This window comes from Cyanistes caeruleus, chromosome 1 (assembly GCF_971803275.1).
Source record: "Cyanistes caeruleus chromosome 1, bCyaCae1.hap1.1, whole genome shotgun sequence".
Classification (NCBI taxonomy): Eukaryota; Metazoa; Chordata; class Aves; order Passeriformes; family Paridae; genus Cyanistes; species Cyanistes caeruleus.
Genome location: NC_141701.1, coordinates 111,503,594 through 111,525,864, shown reverse-complemented (window position 1 = coordinate 111,525,864; position 22,271 = coordinate 111,503,594). Strand labels below are relative to the sequence as shown.

The window sequence follows — 22,271 nt, the reverse complement described above, 5'->3', positions numbered from 1 at the left end:
GTAAGATTTTCACCAGTTTCAATACTAAAGTTAGAAACCTTTTTGTAAAGCACATACAGTAAGAATACCCCAAAGTAGTAGCAGTAGAAGCTGTTAGCTTCTTGCAGTGCTAACTGGATCAGAAATGACAAACCTGAACTAACCTGCATGTACCACTTCTCTTCTTCCACTGGGCACCACACATTTAATTGCACTTACTGTAGCATGCACCTGACAGAAAAGCATGCAAGCTTACTGTACCCATCCCTCATTAGCAGTGATCAAATGTAGCTTGTGCAGTTAGTTGTACTTATTATTTTAAATACAGACCAGCATATGATCATGCTACTGGTTGTGGTGGGCAGTCTTTGGCTAGGAGCCAGGTGCCCACCAAAAGCACTTTCACTCCCTTTCTCAGCTGTGCAGGGGGGAGAAAATACAATGGAAGGCTCATGGGTTAAGGACAGGGATAAATCACTCACCCATTACCTCATGGCTAACACAGAGACAGCTTGAGGAAATTAGTTCAATTTATTACCAATCAAGTTAAGAGTAGGGTAATGAGAAAATAAAAACAATTCTTTAACACCATCCTCCCACCACTTCTTCTTAGGCTTAACTTTACTACTTCCTACCAGCTCCCCCAGAGTGGTGCAGGGGGACAGGGAATGGGAGTTGCAGCCAGTACTTCACATCTTGCCTGAGGAGAACTATGATTCAGACTCCTCCCCTGCTCCAGCACAGACTCCCTCCCAATGGGCACAGTCATCCATCAACTTCACCAAAGTGAATCCTTCCCATGAGCTGCAGTTCTTCACAAACTGCACTTCCATGTGTCCTTTCCATAGGGTGCAGTCCTTCAGGCACAGCCCACTCTAGCATGGGTCCCCCATAGGGTCACAAATCCTACCAACCTGCTCCAGCACGGGCTTCTCTGTGCACAGATCCATAGATCCAGACCCTACAAGGAACCTACTCCAGCCTAAGTTTCCACAGGGTCCCTGCTCCAGCACAGGGTCCTCCAGGGGCTGTGGGCAGACATCTCCTTCACTGTGGTCCTCCACGGGCTGCAGAGGGAGAGCCTGACTCACCATGGTCCGCACCACGGGCTGCAGAAGAATGTCTGCTCTGGCAGCTGGACCATTTCATGTCCTTCCCCTCCTTCTTCACTGAGCTCAGTGTCTGCAACTGCTTCCCTCACATTCTCACTCCTCTCTCTACTGCTGCTCTGCAGGGTTCCTTTTTTCTCCCTACCTAAGTCTCATATCCCAGAGGTACTACGACCATCACTGATGGGCTCAGCCTCCACCCTGGAGCCAGCTGGCATTGGCTCTGTCAGACACAAAGGAAGCTTCCAGCAGCTTCTCACAGAAACCAGCCCTGTAAGCCTCCACACTACCAAAATCTTGCCACAAAAACCCACTATAAGCTTCGAAAGGAGGAATCATTTCCATACAGAAAACTGAAATTAATGGAAACTAAATAGAAACTTTATTTACTGCAAGTTAAATCTTGAAATAAAGTCTGAAACACATTTACTACCCACTGTGAAGTCTGATTCCTGAAATCTTCCTCATCCACTCACTTGTTCTCTAACTTCCAAATGCATTGTCATTTACAGATTATCAAACATAATCTTAACTGTAAGGCAGTAAAACTTTTTAATATCCAACAAACTCCTGCATCTCTTTTATATAAGATTTTTCACTCTTCAAGAACAGTTAAAAAACAAAATAGGAACTTTCTTTTTGTCGTGTACGTGCAGAACCAATCAGCAAGACAGTTACTTTCTCCTTCATACAGCAAAGGAAAAATGGTATAATAGGCAAATTTTCTACTTACCTTAAGCTATGTATTCCAAGGAAAATAATCCAGGTGTATCTACCTGAATAGGTAAGTAACTGCTGTATCTGAGTTTGTGTTTTGACAGCATGGGGTCAAAGCATTTATGTAACTGTGGATACATCACTCAGCACCAATAGCTCAAACCAGGCATTATTTGGTAGAAAAAGCTTACATCAGGAAAGAATGTCTACAGAGTGCCCAGAAATTAATTTCTTGCCAAATCTCTTATTTGTGTTTGGTAATTGAGGTCTCCAGAGAAAATAAAATTCTTCAAACTAGGACCATCAATGATTAAAACATCTCTTTTCTGTGTGTATGGATAACTTGTATATATTTTGTGGTTTGTTGCTTGGGGTTGTTTCTCATTGAATATGCTAAACATACTTGATGTTCAGAAAAATCTCTCAGCTAGGGACAAGTGCAAGGATCAAAGTGTGGCAATCTGTCTATCACACGAGATTAATTGAATACAACATGCAATAGCAGAGACATCCACTGAACCAAGAAATACCTATCCTTCTTCAAGAGATATGCCTGTAAAGCAAGCAAGCAAAGCAGAAATGAATCTTGACACTAACACTGCATAGACAGGCTGACACACAGACAATGCAAGCAAAGAAAATGATTACAAAACCTCTACCTTAGGTGACAAATAGCTCTGCAATCTTTTTCTTTCTCAACAAAAACAATCTGCCAGGCATCTGGAGACAAGCACATTATCCAGATACTAACCATTTAGAGAACTGTACTAATGCCTTTTTGTTAATGTTTTGCAGAAGTATCTCTGGGAACAAAAGTCTTTTCATCATTAAAGAATAAGCTCAGAAAGCTTCCTTTTCCTACACTGCAGATGTGTTTTACTCTGACCTCTGACTATATTTAGGGCTGAACATAACAATGTAGCAGTGATGAGGACCAGACAATAAGCGATTTCAAAAGAAAAAGGACTGGCTTCTTGTTTAAAGAGTAAGAACAAACACATATAACATGAAACAAAGAACATCTATATTTACATTAAAGTATAGCCCGTGCAAGCATTCAGAAAAAATAATCAAAGCTAACTCTGAAAGTGATTATGTTCAAAAATAAAGAACCTATCTGTGACTAAACATCCTGTTAAACTGAGTTCCTCATTTGGGTTACCTACAGCACTGTAATCCTGTTATGCACAAATGTTTGTTGGACAACTTTTTCCCCACATGTTCATATTTTCTTCAAAAGACAGTTCCTCTTGCAAAAATCGATTTTCATAAACTTAAGGTAGTCAGTTCTGGGAATAGGCTGAAAAGCAGCTAATTTCCAAGCACAGAATCCACAGGGAAAAATTAAGTATCAATACCAGTCCATACATGCTTGCAAGCACCTTTCATGAAATGAGGGCTACTGAAGTACAGAAAAGATTAATCTGAATCCTAAAACACAAGAGGAGTTTGCAGCATTGCATAAATTCAGTAAGAACTGGGAATAAATATATTTCATCACTGGTATCATCAGAAAGAAATAGTAACATGAGACTGTAAAACAAAATGTGCGAAGAGAAAAGCCCCACGGACTTGTCCTAAATTAAAGCAAAAAAACCTTGAAAGCTAGCATAAATCACAACCATAAGATAGAGAGTATCACATTATAAACAAATTTAACAAAACCTACACGGAATGCAATGCAGACACTAGTGAAGAACAACTTCCTGAAACATATTCAGTTTTATTTTACCAATTAAATGTTTTAGAAACAAATGGCAACATACAAGAGTATCTGACACTGTCCAAAATGGGTGTACAAGCTTACAAACCACAGAGTGCAGCAGGACAGATTCCAATCACTGCCAGGCAGCACTTCAGACTCTGGGGGTCTGAAAGTCACACGGTTGTCACTTTTGGGGAGCTAGAGACAAAAGAGTGCACTGAGCTGCAGGTTGGTGCAGCAGAGTAGCATGGGGGAAAGGCTGGCAGGAAGCTCCACTTCAGACACTGCCCTGGATTACAAGGCCTCCTCTCTAGAATGAGATCCCTGGGAAGAAACCCGAAGTAGTAGGTTCTTCAGGCCTTATATTCCTGTGAAGAAGGGGAGGACAAATACCTTCTGCTAAGGGTCCCAGAAGGTAGGTCCATTTTAGCTGCTCACCAGACAGCACAGCACATTGAGTATGATGCCTTTCCCTATCAAAAACACCCCTTTCTCCCATTGACAAAATCCCTAGAGAAATTGCAAGATTTTGTGCAGAGAGGCTGTGGCACCTCCACTGTGGGAGGTGTTCAGGATTGGACAAGCTGACCTGATTAGTGCTGTTCTCACCATGCTGAGCTGCAGGACTTCTGGAAGTCCCTTTCAAGCCAGAGTACTCTGTGATTCCATTATGATTGCACCTGCAATGCCCAGCAACGAAAAAGTTCGGAAGTAACGGAACTGAAGTCATTTAGCCAGCTGTAATTCTCTTTTATGTAGCTTTGTGTGCTAGCTAAGCAAATTTAGGGGAGAAAAATACCACCACATTAGTAAATAATACACCACTCACATATGCAAAGAGGGCACAACAAGATGGACAATAAAAATTTAACCTTTACAGTCATCTGGCCTTTCAATACCAATCTATATGTAAATCCAGTTCTCACAGTCCTATTTCTTGCATGCAGGATCACGTCAGCATATTTGTAAGAGGACAGAAATGGTACAGACGTGTTAATCCAAGCAGTATTAACAGTCTTGCCCCAAGACAACACGCTAATTAAACCACCCTGACTCTTCCTGCAATTTCATTGCTCATCCACTATACACATTCACATTGTTGATAAACACATAAAACTCAAAAAACCCAAACAGAAATCCTTGAGTCTTTCAAAAGAAAATAATCGTTATAAATCATAGCAGGAGAACATTCAATGTGTATGTGTAACAAATTAGGCCTAGAAGATTGTCTTCCATTGTATGTCCAACTTCTTGAGATCAATGGAACTCTCTGCTTGAAAAGCTTCTAATAATTATTCTCAGTCTGATAAATCTATCACTTGGTCCATCTCAAACTGAAAACTCTCTATTAATGAAGAAGAGTTCTGCCTTTTTCACCTGCTCCTTCCACTCTTCTTCTGCATCAAATTTTAGAATTAAATTCTGTTATCACAGCTGGGATTTATTTCCACATTCTGGGCTTTTCAAATAAAGAACCACTACAGCTCACCATCACAAGCTGAAAACTCCAGGTTTTTTTCTAGCAAGACTAGACAGAAACAGTGAAGCCAGTTTGAATGATTCACTGAGCAAGATAAAGTAATGCCAACCCAAGACAAACTCTCTCTGTAAGATAGTTGAGCCCAACTTAGTAAGATCTAGTTAAGTAACTGACAGCCTTAATGAGATGGGTGAGATTTCTAATGGGCAGTATCAGCAAGCCCACATACATACACATACTAGGAAATAAAACTGATAGCACAAAGAAAATTAACTGGCACATAACAAATTGGCACAGAATCCTGAAATAAAATTTGCATTGACTTCAGAGCTCCTTTAGCAAGGGGTGCAACTTTTATACTGAACAGAGTATGCAATTGATCCACTTAAAGTTAATTTTAAGCCTTACCGCAAGGGAACCCAAGTTCTTTTTACTCCAATGATTAGATTTCACTGACTTTTCACTAGTAATTATGGAATGCCACATGAATCAGAACCTCATGTTTATTCAAATTAGAAGCAGATCTGGAATAAAGGGGTTTGGTTTTTTTACAGAGTATTACTCTCAATTATATAGATAGCAGCTGGAATACATGCATTTTGGAGGTGGAAGTGATTCAGTAATATGCATTGGGTTTGGCTAGTGATAAAATTTTTATTAATTATTTGCATAAACAGTTTTACCAGAGGACTATTTGCTGACACAGTAGCTGTTCCAGAAAGCTAGCAAAAAAATCAAATCAAAATTAGTTAGATTATCTTAGCCATTGTCAGTGCTGCTGTAGCAGGCTTAGGGACATTTAATTCTACTTTTAGTCTAATTGTACATTTAATCCTTAAATATACACTCCCTTGATTATCCTTAAATATACCTTCAATTGATTACCTCAGATTTCATTTTTTAGATGGTCTGCCTAGTCACTGGATTAACTGGTACCATCTTTGCCTAGAGATTAATTTAGCTAAATCATTACAGGCCATTCACTGTGCTCTTCAGCCTGAAAAGTACTTAATCATGCAGAGGACAAAAAGCAGAGCAAATTCAGAAACCCTGTTATGTCTGTACTAAACAGCGAAAAGGGACTGTCTGTAATACTGCAAACATTACTTTCCCATCCTGATCTGTTGTTCTTCCATTGCTGCACTTGTGGCTAGCACTGTGTGTTCATGGCTAAGCTCATCTCCCAACTTCAATGATACACCTTTCTGTTGAGTACAAAAAGGAATTAGGAAACACTAGAAACAAATCATAGTAGGAAACAATCCACAGACCTGGGCACGTCTGCTGAGACACAGATAAATAAAGGTAATACTGAATTAGAAATCATTTCTTTTATACAGCTGAGTGTCTAAAATTGCATGAGCATTTTTAAAATTATTTCTTAGCATCTCTAATACATTCTGTAATAGCTCTAAAGTCATACTAGGATATATACTTACACACAGATAAAAAACAAATTACAGCTTGAAAGAAACTATCACCTGAAGAAACGGAAAAAAAAATACATAAACTTATAAAATGAAACAATTCAGTACCTCCTCTAAATAGAACAGTTCCTTGTTACAGTTGAAAAAATCAAGGTTCAGATCATCTAGGGGACAAAAATACCTTTAATAACCTGGACTTGACTGCCCTTGCAATCACTATCACAATTAAAACCTGGTTTAGCAGTTAGATAATCAGAGCTAAAGGCTCAATCCTACAGAGCTCAAAGTTCAATCCTATTAAAAAGACACTTGGACTTGGAGCATGCGTACAGCTGCTCCTGCTCACAGGCAAGGGAAAGCTGGGGACAGGAAAGCAGAGACTGCACAAATACCAGATCCACAGGATGAGAAGAATGAACTGGCATGGCATTTTAAGGCATAAAAACCACATGAGGAGGGCTATATTGCAGATCTAGTTACAGAATAATTTTTTTAATAATTCTTAACTAAACTATTAGATCCAAAGAAAATTATTTCTTCCCTTTCAGACCCCCACAAAAACAGCCTGTTACCTGTTTGTATTTGGCTGTCAGGGGAAGCATTTGGCCTGCAGTTGCTCTCTGCCAGCTTTCAGAGGGGAAATTCTGATACCCAAATTAGTTGAACTGAAATAGCAGTTCACCCATTAAAGTAATTCACACCTTTATTCTACTTTGGCACCGAGTTTATTACAACTGAATTTACTATAAGATTCAAGCTAATTAATTTCAGTATTTGTTTAAAAGAATTTCAAAATTATTAAACCTTAAATGGAGAAAGAAGGTCCCCTTTATAGCAGACTGGACAGAGACCAAGGTCACATCACAGGTCTGAAGAGTGAACCTCTGGCATGTTTCACACCAGATTTGTTCTGTTCTGCTTTAAGGAAAAACCCTATGTCATGGGGTAGCTTTACTTTTAAGACAGCTTGGAGGGAGAGGAAGTTGAAGCTGCTGGTGGGTGATGGAATTTTTTCACCTTGAAATTATAATACAACTTATGCCAGAAAGTCCAAAGTGGTTCACTAGGGGGTGCACAGGAGCATTTTACATCAACTATCATTAGATTGAGAACAGTTTGTACAGCTCAGCCTTTATCCCCTCCATCTGATGTTTCAGGTGGACAGGCAAAAAAAAAAAACACTCAAAAAAAAAATAAACCCAAACTAACTAAAATTTAAAGACTCACAAAACATTAAAAAAAATATCAAAAAATAGGAGAAAAAAATGCTTGATCAATTCACTTTCAGAGGTTATTTCTTCTAGTAAAGAAAATAGACTTTAACTTCATGCTGTCCTATATCACAACTCCAAAAAAATAATAGGTAAGGAACACACAAGAAAATAATCTCTGTCACAAAATCTTTTATTTTCTGAACTAGTTTAAGCAGTATCTCAAATGATACCCCTGCATTTGGAAGCAGGAAATGCCCTAAATAAACCAAAGCAAGTAAACAACAACATATTATCTAAAGAGGATAATCTTTAGCTTCTACCTTATTTCACCAGAGAAGAAACGCTGTGTTCCTGAAACCCTGACAGTACAACAGACCAAAAAGAGTTTTACTTGAGTTACCTGTGGTGTCAAAACTCAGATCCAGAACTTTCTACATCCCTCAAGAATACTTAACTATTCAAAGATGATTGCATTAGATGAACCTTGTTATTCCAGAGAATTGTAAAGATGCACACACTTCTTCATAAACACGTAAAAACCCATCACTTGTTTGTTAATGATGCTGCCTGATGCACAGCTGCAAAGTGTCTGAATGTTGTGCTGAGAATTAGCACAGCTATCACTGAACACACTTGGTCATGCTGCCAGGAAACTGCTGCCACTGGCAGAGAGGCAGCTGTATGGGAAAGATTCCTCAGCAGTCACCCACAACCCCCTGTGCCCCAACAGAACATCTCTGTTCTCCTCTTAAAATCATTGCTGATCCACATTCCTAAAATTATCTTTTCCTTATAAATAACACTCCATAAATAAACAGTTGGGACTGCTGCTCCTCAAGGTTAGCCACCTAATGGCATTTTCTATTTCAGACTAGAGTTCAATTCACAATTTTTTTGGTTGGTACATGGACTATATTACACAGAGTTAGCCAAAAAGCTCTCTCCCATTCCTTTGGGGTATAGCTTCTGACTGATAGAAATTATACCACAAAATTACAGATTTTTTTAAAATAAAAATCTAGACCAGCCAAAGAAAAGATTGGAATTAATTTTGATAGCACTGTTACAGGAACTAACACTCTCATCCCATAACTTCTGTAAAAGCAAGGCTTATTTCTTCTGGCAGGTATATTTAGAAAGTTGAGTCCCATTAATACCCCAGCAGCTTCTTCAAGAAACCAAGGTTATCTAGTGCCTATTTGAATTTTCTTAAAAAGAAAATCATTAAGAGAAATAAGCTTTATTGGAATGACACTTGTGGATTCCTCTTTTCTTCTAAAAGAAGCTATCAGATAAATAAAAAATAAAAAAATCAGCACATCCAGTGTCAACAAAATGTCAATGATAGCTAGAAGCATTTTCTCATTCTCTGCTAATGTCACCAATGTTACTAACAGCAAAGTATCTGGACTACAAACAAGTGATGATTTGCATTTGCTTTTATATGTTATTATATATGATAAGTAATTAGCACAGTCAGTGCTTTTATATTTTTGAAAATAAAGTGCCTACTCAGTGCCAGATCTAGGCTCTTGCCTTGCATACACAAGGCCACAATATATTTTAAAATATTATTACATCCTGCACACAGGACTGTTAAACTGTGTCAAATCAAACCTCTTTGATAACTTTGAGCATGTCAGACATCATCTCCTGGGTGACTACCTGGCTCAAACACCATTCTTACCAGGGTAACTGTTAAGTTTCTCAGGAAAAAGTTCATCAAAATGGTCAAAACTGAAAAGTGTATCAGCTACATTTAAAAAACACTGCAAACTCAGAGCCAGCAGTATCAATATCAGCATCACACTCACAGACTCTGTGTTAGGGAAGATGCAGGTTTGTAAAGAACTTCTGGGAATGAATCCTGGTTTAAGCCACTTCCTTGGGGCAAAAACAAATTTCTGCTCATTAAACTGTACTACGACATAACAAAAATTGCATGCCTGATTCCAGCCTTCTTGTTCTTCACCAATCCAGAAACTTCCACTTAGTATTTCTACCAAAAACACTATCTTGAGCTGACCTTTTTGTAACTTAAAAATCTTAGTCTCTTTCTGCCCCCACCTCTTTTTGTTCATTTTTAATGGCTAATGCCTCAGGGCCTCCAAGCGCAGGCTGCTGACTTCAGGAAGACTGTTCAGAAAGCACTGAGGAGTCTCTACTCGAAACAGTGCTACACATCCTTGTTCTATTCACCCCTTCAAGGGCACTCCCTTCTCAATAAATCATGAGTTTACTATGATTTATTTGCCTTCACCAAGTAAATGCCACAAGCAAAGCAGTATCCAAAGCCACACGCACAACTCAGTGTCTCTCATCAGCAAATGAACAGGAAAGGATTGGACTAATAAAAAAATATTGGCATTTAAAACGTGTCATAAATGGCTCAACTCAGCTGCAAAATGATACCTTAATATGAGTAAAATCAGCTGCTGCTCTTTATGTTCTTGCTGTAAAGTTCATGTTTCCACATCCCATTTGGCTTTAGTGGATGATCAAGAATAAAAAAGAATACCAACAAAATTAAAAAAACCTAAAGAAACAGATTTCAGTGGTTCGTCAAGTAGTAACTCCCAAAACAATAATCTCAAATAGCGCCTTGTCTTAAAACACACTGTAGAAAGTACACTTGGATTATACAAAAAAATAAATTACACAACTTCCTAATAAAAAGTAATCACAGGTAATTTAAACATTTTGGTAAATGGACACTAGGAGTAACAATTCAAAATTTTTTCCAAGGACAGAGGACCAAAGGAACATGTTTAAAAAAACCTGGTTTATCTATGAATTTTTTTGAACTATATTCAATTCAACATACTACGAAAGAACTGGGAAAACAGCTTTATTGATGTCTCCAGCCATTACAGATTTTGTTAAAGGCCATGTTGTAAGTTAATTTACGCCATTCCAATTGCCCAGAGCATTCACTAGTTTCTTCAGCTCTTTTGAAAACTCTGTCCAGTTCTGCAGGTCTCACGTGCTCCAGGTGCCCTATAATCTCTAGGGTCTCAGAGTGAAGTGTTTTCCTTGTGGGCAGGTCTGGTTACTGAAGCAGACAGCAGAAGCTGGAGACGTTTGTCATGATGAGAGATTTTCAGTGTGTGAGATGTCTGATACGCAGCTGTGAGTCTCCTCAAAGAGTGGATGCTTCAGAACTGCCCTTTACCAAGTAAATGCCACAAAAGCACAAATCAGCTGGTTGATGCAGGATGATGTGAACAAGTTCTGCCCACAATCACTTAACAGGAAAAGGGATCAGGAAACAACATCATTTTTCAACTCAAAGAACACTCAGCTGTACTCAAGAGATGCCCAAGAACAAACAGCAACATAGAAGAACAAGTAACAAGCAAGCAGTGTCTCCTGTCTATCTCAAACCACTATGAAAAATAAATAAATCACTTTTACTTGAATCAGAGGATAGAAATGTGTACTGACAATCTTTTGATTGCTCTTAAGATTAGGAAAAAAACCGTACACTTGCCAAAGTTTGCTGACCCAAGTAGCTCAGAGAAGTAAAAGCACAGAACAGTATCATCAACTTATGTTTCAAGTTTCTGGAGTGCACTTTTGCATGAAACTTAGCATATTCACAAGTAACTTCAAACAAAGAGTACACTATAAAGGCAAAAATACAATAATTTATCAATGAAAAAATCCACCATCACACATGGTCTGTGTCTAACCAACGCCCTACAGAGACCACACACGCTTACCTCAGTGTTTGGCTGCAGTGTCTGTGCATCCTGAGCTGCAGATGGTACTATTGCCCATGTAATGTTGGCACTAGCAGATGATAAGGAGCTGAGGGCACCGTTTTTCAGCTGCTCTGTGGAGTGTGACTTGGGCCCAGGCCATCCCAGGATACCTTCTGAAGCAGAAAAACAGGTATCAATTTACAAGAGAAAGATTACAGATTTCCCCCGTTCACCTCACCATTCTGCTGATCTAAATGAGTTGTATCTCCTCTCTGTTTCCATGTGCAGCTTTACTTTAGCAAAAAACGATCTTGTACTTTCTGAACTAGCTTATGCAGTATCTCAAATGATACCCCTGCCTTTGGAAGCAAGAAACACCCGAAATAACCAAAGTAAGCACCTTACAGGCCAACTTATCTATGATTTTTTTTAAGTCAGTGAATGTTAGTCCTACCACCAGACTGTATAATCCTTATGTATAATCTGGCATACCTTGGAAATTAAGCAAGAATTCTCTACCCACAATTTTCATGGTTATGGTTATAGTAGTTCTCAAGCTATCCAAGTAAACCCTCCATTTCCTCTGCCTGGAATCAAAGCTTTAAGCCCAGCAGCTGCATTTTATTTCTGTCTGCACTGTTAAAAGTTTTTTTCTAGATAAGCACTGAAATGCTTTACTGGTACCAAGACCAATTTAAAAGAGATCTCATTAGAAAGAAACGTATTAAATATGAATCAAACAGAACTTGGCATCAGAAAAAAAACATTATTTCTGGGGGCACTTGATTTCCTGGATGGGTCTGTATTTAAGGATTCCATGACAGAAAGGATGATCAGTTAAGGCAAATGCACAGTTCTTCCTCCCCAGCTGCTCTAAAACATAGTCTCAACAGTCAAATCAGTAGCCCTCAGCACAGGACTTCAAATTTCAGCTGTTAATTACACGCTGCTATAAAATGTAGAGATATGGATAAGAAAATCACAGTTCTTCAGTCATTACTATAATTTATATATGAATATACAATTAGTGCCACAGGGAGGACCTCCTCTCATCAATGACAAATTTTTAAGACGACGCAGAGCAACACAAAGTACATGAAAGAACGTGCAATTTCTCCTCTCTGTATCACCAGGGTTACCAGAGATTGCCTCTTGAGTGAAGGAAATGGTCAGATCTGGAGAGGCCATGCTGCATAGTGTTACATTAACATTTCCATTATTAAAAAATGGGCCACAAATCCCATTGACACAAACTGACAAAACAGTTACAGAGCATTCCTCTCATCTAAAATGGCACCAAGTTATGAAGACACAACAGAAGTTCAGATCTACTTTGCTTAGGGTGCTTTTTTGGTGCCATCTTTTGCTGAAGAAAACATAAGGAAAGCAAAAAGCAAATACTTAAGAATAAAATTATTTTCAAAGATCTGAGTAAATAACAGGAGGGGAAAAAAATCCAGCTTTTTTTTCCTTTTTAAAATGTGCATTTCATACAATTACACAAAATTCCCCTTGCCAAAGGAAGAACATTTCTGTGGCTCTGCTGTCAAATTTCTCACTCTTCAGTATTTTGCAATAACAGATCTTGATCTATTTTTCTGTTTCTCTCCATCAAAAAAACTGAATAATGGATTACTGCTGCTATTTTCCTATTACAGAGGCACTAAAAAAAAAATTGAACTGACTTCTCTTTATGCTAATCTTTAAAAATATGTCATCCCATCATTTCCTTGGGCTATCCATTTTCTCTCTGCACAATCTATTTGGGCTTCACTGTAAACAGTTATTTTTGATTATTTTTTAATCTAGTTTATGTAAATAAGCACAATAAAAAGCTCCTACTGAAGAAGTACCTCACTTCAGGGGAAATTTTTAAGTGTGAACATTTACTTCAACATCACAAACATATTTTTAAAAACACTATACTAGATATTCTCTTCAGTGCAAACACATTGTAAAAAGACCTTTGTATTTCTCTGCACATTTTAGAGTCTCTAAGAGACATAGAAACTGTTAGAACTAGGCAAGCATGTTTTCTCTCCTGTACCAAGGGCAATGCTACCCTCACAAAACAACAAATCTTGTCAGCCTAATCAAATTTTAAACAGATCTTAGAAACACATTATAACTTAACCAACACCAACAGGATGCCAAGAGTTAAGATCCAAATTATATTAAAGCACATTCATTTCCTCAACACTTCTGCATATGAGAAAAACTGTTCTGTTAAACCGCGCATCTGGAATGCGACTACTTTGCAGAAGAGAAAAATGCAGGGAAAGACACTAAGCCACACAGCACAAAAATCTAAACAAATAAAGGGTATCTCTCTGAACAAGTTGAAAAAAATTCCCACCTAGTTTCAAAGTGCCATCAGGGAACCGGTTATGATCTTCAATCTGCAAGTATCATTCTGAGATGTCAGCATTCTCACACCATCCCAAGGGACTTGCCATATATCTAATACAGCAGCTCACATTTCAGGCAAAAGCAATCTCTGATGAGAGAACTCATCAGAAATTATCTTAAAATCAAGTAAGACTAGAATACAGTATCTGTGTAGAAAGTGAAAGGCTGTAACAATGTGGCTCCTACTTTACTCATATTATCAGTTTCCCAAAAATTTTCGGGACAGTTTTTCAGGCTTTTTTTTTTCCAGTTTTTCAGCACACCCAAAATGTTCTTATCTGCACTAGTACAAAATACTCTTATCACAAAACAGTACAGGTATCGCTGTTGTCTGTGGCATATCTAATCCAGCTGTTTTACTGGAATTTACTCTCCACAGACTGAGCTGACATATGTATGTCATTTGATCCACTCTAAGGAGTTGCCATCTTTGCCATGAAAATTTCTATCGCTAATTCATTCCCTATTCTTATACAGACTTTAAAAAAATTTACATATATAGATAAATTAAATACAATATGAGAAAGTTGACCTTCTGAGTTGGATAAGAATAGGAAGAAACTGCTGTCATTGGTTTGGGGTTTTTTTAAGCCAAATTTTTTTTCTCTGTTCTCAGTCACAGCCAAAGACAGCTGACAGAAAGGTAAATTCTAATCTATTTTGATATATATCAGGACTCTAAAGGAATTCTCCAGAAAGGCATTCACAAATTATACAAAAGTATTGACAACTACATAACTACTTTACTACTTGCTTTAAGACTATGCAAAGCACTACACTAATTAAAACAAAACATCTGTTTCTGCAGTCAACTATGCAAAAATTAGAAAGGATGTACCAAATACACAACTAGTAAAATAAGCCAGATCTCTTCTACCTGCACAGCATTGGTTCTGTACTTCTAGAGTGAAAAGCCAAGTCTGACTTAACTGAAAGTTCAGAGCATATGTATATACAAAACAAGAGTACTTATAGAACATACCCAAAAATTAGCTTCTTTCCCTCTTTCCCTCAACACCAGCTTCCACTGTGATGAACACGCAGCAGACAAGTACAGCAAGGCACATAAGAACACTTGTACCTAAGCAAGGTACAGCATCCAGACACAACCTATTTGTCCTTTCCATATAGCAATGCTACAGCTCACAAACATCTATTTTAGAGAGCACAATAGGCTGTATCCCACACAAACGCCCTCAGGAGAAACATCTTTCCCTTCTACAGGTGCACACTGCAGGAGTGGGGGGAGTTCTCTCCAAAGAGAAGGTTTACAGGAGATTATTTCAGTTAAGCAATGTTGATAATTTGCTTTTGTTGGTTTTGATTTTCTGGGTACTTGATGTATCTTCAAACTCACTTTTGCATGATAATTGATGCATGAAATATGCTTAATACCTATCTCAATTCCGTAACAAAAGCCTTTCTAATTTTAAATCCTCTTGTCTTGCCTGGGAGACTACAAAAAAAAACAACAAAACAACTTACTTTTTTTCCCTGGCACAATCGTAAACATCTGTTGATAACACTTTGATAACGTATTTTAAAAATGTACTCTAAAAACTATGCCCTAACAGTGCAGTGGTAGGCCTTGAGGAGAAACCAATATTAGATCTGGATTCCTTCCCCTACCAGTGATGGATGTGACAGTTTGTTTAATCCCTACAGCACACTGAACCAGCAACAGCAAATGGCAGCTGCATCTCTGCTTTTCACATGAGATTGTATTTGCTAATGTTGTGTGGGGAGTAGAAAACAATGTCATCTTCCAATGAAAGAAGAACGTGTAAGGAATAATGTATTAGCCTTTAGATACAACAGCAAATTGTTCTGGTTATTCTTGACAGAAGCAAGACTGGTGATGGTGCAATTAAGGGAGAACTGACTGACCAAGCCAACTTTAGTAAAGTATACCAGTAACAAAGAGTATGTGCTCCTCTGTCTTCTTCCCTCACTCTTCCCTGCCCACACGCATTTAAGCCCAAACAAGGACTGACTTACCTGCCCGTTTTTCTCTCTTGTCATCCCAGCTGCAAGAGAATGCCTAGCTGCCATTTGTCAACAAATTGAAAGCATCTAGGTTTTTGTCTTTCCTGTCCATTTGTTTTCTCCAAAAAAGGAGGCAATAGAGAATAAAAAGCTCAAGTATACCCCATCCCCAGCTCAGAATCATCTCCGATCCATTTGTTTCCATGGGAGCCAAAATCAGCAGCACTTGCACACTAAAGTGAACTTCAAAAAATCCATAGTAAGGACGAGTTTGGTTTTTGTTTCTAAAAATCTTAAGGAAAACAAAATGTTCTACAGTTTGGAAAAGCGGGCAAGGGAGAGACAGAAAAATATAGGAGGGAACTCCTATTGGGAAGATGCTTTATTCAGTAAAGGAATGGCTAACCTGAAATGCAGATTAAAAGAACGGATTGTGATCTGTGCAGGCTGCTACTACAAGAGAGGATTCTGTCTGCCAAAACACTAAAATGAAAAAAAATAGAACAGACCTAAAACACAACATACGCAGAGCTACATTAAAACAAACACTCAAGTTTGCTCTGTTCCCAGTCTGGGAGGGAAGAATGTTAACAGTTGCAGTCAACAGGCTCTGAAGATACTCTTCTGCCAAAGGCTGTATACAGAGCTGGAAAAAATAACACTAGAACTTCTGAAGTTAGAAATTAAGACAAAAGTTTCTTCTCCACATTTTTATTTCCAAAGGTGTCCACTCCTTGTCTGCATGCTAGATAAATTCATGCTTGTCAGAAGGCACTTTAGATGTACCTTCTGACACCTAAGTGGTAACATTCCCAGCCAAAAAGAAAGGCCTTGACATTTTCCTCCATGCTACAAAAAAAAAAAAAAAACAAAATTCCCAGCCCAAAGAAGCTTGTAGAGATGCAATCCCTCATCCTGTACTCACACTATATGTAACCTACACTTTCAGCTAGTAATACCCTTCTCCAGCATATTTTCAATAAAAGAAAAAAAATTACAAAAATTTAGCCAGTGATCAATGCACATACCTTTAATAATGACAGCTAGAAATTACTTTTGACATTATTTGACATTATTTTTACTCAAAAGTAGAAACACAGACAGGATTTTTGCTTCACTGACTGTTCTTGTTGATGTACTTCCAAAAAAGACAATCACAAAGACCCTTCCATGAAGCTTCAGAGTGGAAATAAAAAATTTATTGACTAGCCCTCAAGACAAGATTGAAGACTTCATTTTAATTTTCATGTCTGCTTGTAGGCTTGAGGTCTAAGACTGACAATTCGTGAGAAACATAAAATGGAAAAATCACATCATCCTTAAACTATTCCATTAGAAAGGATGCCATAAAAATATTTTAAGTCATGACCCACATAATTGTAGATTCTGGACAAGATTCCACTAAAGTGAATGCCAAGCTGCTTTCTTTCTATTCTAATTACTGCAAAACAAAGCAACAAAAATTTTTACATCAAAATAAAGAAGACACCTTTTTTTTTTTCTGTTTAAAACAACAAATATCAGTAAATCTGTTTAAAATAGCTACTAATTAATTATAAACTTGATGAGAGCTTTCCATACATACTAGATCAGAAACTCACAGCCACCTTTAAGTCCTTGCTTTAGAGGCAGTAAGACTGCAAGGCCTCCAGCGCCCAGGGAAGTCGGCAAAACTTACAGAATCGGGTATGCAGGCTCCAAAGACAGCAGGAAAGGTATAGAGAAAGCAGTTTAAGTAGATATATATCTACTTTTAAGGCAGTTCTCTCTCTTTATGGCATAACTGTAAGAGCTTTGGATGCTGAAGGAAAGCAAACTCAAGTCACCCAAGCTAAGCAATTGAGTATTTCTCACATTCAGCACAAGAAGATTCTTGCCTGGCTGGACTGGATTGCTTTCACAAACTGTAGGCTAGAAGCAAAGAAACAAATTATCAAATTCCTATCTTGTGTTTATCTATGCATTCTGCCCCACAATGCCTACTAGCACCTGTACACCACACAAGAGGTAATACAACAGCACTGGGATGGAAGCATTCAGCAGTAAATTGCACAGGGCTGTGACATCTCACAAGAAAGGTGTTTGAGAATCCCTATCACAGGAGCACATGCTTTCTAAACTAAAAAGAGTAATTTTCACCTGACAGTGACAGTAAAGGTCATCTTCTATTGTACCTGCTGGGTATAAAATTAAAAGAATTCACCTGGAGGACACAATCAAAATGAACTAGATCATCTCTCGGAATTAGAGTTTGCTAGGGGATTACTTAAAGGCTTTAGTCTGAATAGGTATGAGCTTATGCAGCTTTGATGACTCTGAAACTCTACCGACTCAGCAGAAACGTTAAGTCTATCAAAGTATGCCTGGCAAAGATTAAGTGTGTAAGAAAATCAGTAATCAAGACTTGTAGGCCAGGTTCTTTCAGGCAACTGTGTTGCATAATAAGGCCTAGGGAAAAAAATCATTTCAGTCAGGGAGAAGAGACTAAATATTTCAGCAGCTTTTAGTTCCCTTCTTAGTTCTTTTTTTTTTTTTTTTTTTTTTTTTACTTCCATACCAAAGAATAAGCCCACGCACACACTGAATAATTAACTGCTTGCATTCAAGTTGTCACAGTTACACCAAAGATGGTGGTGTGAACCAGTGCTACAGAATTTGGATTCCTGAAAGGATTCACATGCAAGTTTACAGTCTTAGGAAGAACAAACAAAAATATTTATTAGATTTTATAACTCACTATTTCATAGTCATGGCTTCCCTTTTTTTCTTTTTTTAAAAAAAAGTGGGGGGGGGATTCCCTTTAAGCAATTACTAATATTTTGCTTGCTTTTTTCTCTTCTTGACCAAAGATCCTCAAAAACCATCATCAAGTCAAAACAAAGACACTGATTTAACAGAATCTTACGTGGACACAGATTCAAGGACAAGTATACCTCAAGTCATCCATCTCTTGACAGTTCACTTAGAACACATCAAGATGAAAAACAACCTTCAGAGACCTTGAAACTAGAAAGTAACTTTTCTTTGAAAGATGCTTTTCATCTCTATTTCAAACCATTCTTTTCTGAAATAAAGTTATCTCAAATAATTTAATTCAATGCACTTTATCATTACTACTTAGAGAAGTAAAGGGAGGGGTTTCATTTTCAACAAGAAAGTAGCAATTATTTTTAAATCAAGTTCCTTTATGAAACCAAGCAGAATCTGGATATGGGAAAGTCAGCACGTACCATAGGACAAGTGTCAAAAGGTTTAAAAGTGTTTTTTCCAAGAACTACTTTCACATCATTTTCCTGCTTCCCAAGTAACCCTCTCAACATTTCTACTCTCCTCACTATGGGAATGTTTCAGAGGCTGTCCCACTGTGCCACCTCTCAGCAGCCTGAGGACATATCCTGACCCGTAGTGAACCTACTGCAAGTGAGGGCAGCTGGGGGAGGACTGTTGTGAAAGCACACGAAGAAAACACAAAAAGCCACTCCCTATCCAGAGCTCTGCTGCTGCTGCTTCTCTTACACCAACACTTGCTGCTGTTCGTAAGACTTGGCAGTGCAGTCTATGCATGAGAAAACGCTAACCACTCTTCCAGAAAGCTCAGGGTCCATCTTCCAATATTATGGACAGATACAAAACTGGGTGAACTGACAAGACCAAGGCACATGGGGACTGAGAGGCTCATGCCTGCAGACCTCTGTGGAGAATCACACTGGCATTTTAGGCTCATAAAATTTGCCACAGATTTTTTTTTTTTTAGAAGCATGGAGAACTCTTTCCAGTCTCAAAGAAAACCACAGATCCAAATAAATCCACCTCAGCAGCATCCTTACATGCAGAAAACTGGATAAAAATTACTTTCACCATAGAACTGCATAGCATTATTTTTATCAAACAAATCTGTATTGAGATTGAAATCTATTAAACAAAAAAAAGGAGGGGGAGCAAACCAAAACCACCAAGCTAGTTCAGCACTGCCATTAACTATGTATATATACATAATACCTCAAAAATGGAGGTTTATATATACCTCTTCTCCATGTGCCATTTTTTGGTATTGCTGTCTTCAGAACTGGATTTTTCTGAGAAGAGTCAGAACCATCTCTTATCCTCCTCTCTTCTGATTTCAATACATTTTGCACCCTTTTTTAGGCAAAGAACTACAGTGCTTGAGGCTGCAAAAGCTCACAAGCTGCTCATCCCAACTTGCCTCTCTGAGAATGGTTAATTTTGCCTGCTTCGTATCATAATAAAATACCCCAAGGCATATGAAACAATACCCAAAGGAGCTTGTGCTCACCTGATGACAGCGTCCTGTTATGCTGTTGGCCCACTTGATGCATGCTTTGCTGTAGTAGACTCAGGCATTCTCCAAGGCAGCTCAGGGTGGCAGCAGAGGTAGCTTTTAAAAGTAGCAAGTCCTGATCCAAGGCAGTAAGGGGTCCAGAATTTGGGAGAGCTTCAATGGCTTGTACAAGATTCTTCTGTTGTCCTTCAGCTTGGCTTATGATCTGTAAAGGTCCAAAAACATCTGCTGTCATAGGAAACATCACCAGGTAGCTGTTAAATTCTTATGGATTGAAATAGTGACTAAATGTGAAGAACTACCACAAATGGATGTTAATGTTCTGATCCAAACATACCATATACTCACCTACAAAAACGAAGGGCTTGAGACTACCAAAGGCCTGTAAAAATGTCAAGACTATGTTAGAGAAAACAGTCTCTTAAAATAGTAGGTTCACAGTAGGTTTATTAGTGACTCATACTTTCTGAAAGTCTTTGTAAGGAAAAGTATGAAAATTCTACTTCCTTCTCCATTATTAATTTAGGCTTAGATTTTCTTGCCTTTGTATGTGATCTGAGACGCCCAAAGAAGTTACACTGTCCCTCCTCCTTTCCTACATAAAGTATCTCATCACCGTTTAAGAACAGGCATTATTCCCTTCTCAAACTTCATTAAGGACATATTTTCACAAAATGCAGTAATTTTTAAGTTTACAGACATTAGCATAAGAAGCAACTTAGAGTACTTATTTCATATTCAATACGAATACCAGCTGTCAGGCAGAAAGTTAACCTCTTTCTAGATTTGGACCATCCAGATGAATACAAAAGGAGTGCTTGTATAGCAGGTAAAAACACTATTTAAGCAGGCTGCTCTTTAAGCAAATCGGCAAGCTTTCAAAATCCTAAAGCCAAAATAAAAAGGAGATGTTCAAAATTTCTCTCTCCGTTTTTACAGCCCATAGAAAATCATCTATGTGCATGACAAGCCTCTTACACTTACCTTGCAAAAAACTTAGTGCAAAAACTTACAGGTCTACCACTTGAGGTTTCCAGAGCTTTCAGAAAAAATCTATCTGAAGACATCGTAATAAACAAAGATTCAAGCTCCATTTGTCCACACTACCATACTATAAAAATGCATTATGAACTTCATGATTTTTTTATTATCATTATTATATTTTCAAGTACTGTGTGCTTCCTGCAGCCTTCCTATGCTACCGTAAACTGACTGATTAAAAAATATATGTTGAGTGAACTGAAAAGCTAAAATGGAAACTGAGCTCAGATATGCAAATAACCACTCTTGCAAAAAAAGACTAGAATTACACAAGAAACTGTTGTTGCAGATCATAAATTTAGCCAAATGCCTTGCAGAAGGTTAACATGACATTTTAATAATCAACACTTAAAACAGAGGCCAAAACTTCAGTAAAAGCTACAGAAAATTCCCTTTGGCAGAAAACAGGACCTGTCAGTAGGTGACACAGACCCCTCCAATATGCAGCTTTAGGGACCCACAGAATCAATCCCAGGCAATGCTCTACTTTCAGAAGTCACACAGCATGAACCTCAGCTCCACAGATGGACAAGGCTTCAAAGACAAAACAAAAATACCACAGACACACACCTTTGCTAGTATTCCTCCTTCATGGTAAGAGCACAAGGAGGCAAACAGAGGGAACAGCCAGGAGAAAAAAGATGACCATCTCCCTGGAAGGCTAAACAATATAATTGTATGGGAAACTGCTTCTCTCCTTTTCCCATTCTGCATAAGAGTGTGAAATTGAAAACCTGACTTTCTCATACTTCAAAGTGACAGAAATGTTCTATTTTAATTTCCAAGTGACTAGTTTTCCTACTTTTTTTTTTTTTTTTTTTTTTGGTGGAAACAGCTTACAAATCTAAGATTTTCTTCCATAAAAAATAAAAATAAAACCAAAAGCAAAACTTTGAAAACGTCAAACATTTCCATTTTCCCCTCTCCCTTGATAAAGGACTATATTCTTCTGCAGGTAAGACAGGAGCATAGGATAAATCTGTCAGGGAGTTTAAAAAACATTTGGAAAATTAACTGAACGTTTGCAGCTATCACCCAGCCTAAAACTTTACAGGCTTTTGTCAGCTGTATTCTTCTTAGAAGAGGAAAAATTTCAATAAAATCAATTATTTATTCTACCTTTATCCAAAACTAGGTGTTGGTCCAAGTCTTACTGTTTTCTAGCTGCCCTAAGATAGCTTTAAAGCAGCCTTTTGATTC

The 22,271-nt window shown here is 38.0% G+C and overlaps 1 protein-coding gene across 1 annotated transcript in view; it reads right to left on the bottom strand.

The window, feature by feature from the left end:
• Positions 1-22,271, bottom strand: part of OSBPL10 (oxysterol binding protein like 10) — a 113,620-nt gene that overhangs the window by 29,018 nt on the left and 62,331 nt on the right. The window contains exons 5-6 of the mRNA XM_086850557.1: positions 20,025-20,235; positions 11,354-11,508 (exon numbers count right to left, since the gene is read on the bottom strand). Coding sequence (XP_086706683.1) covers positions 11,354-11,508; positions 20,025-20,235 — 366 coding nt within the window. The remainder of the gene's footprint in view (positions 1-11,353; positions 11,509-20,024; positions 20,236-22,271) is intronic.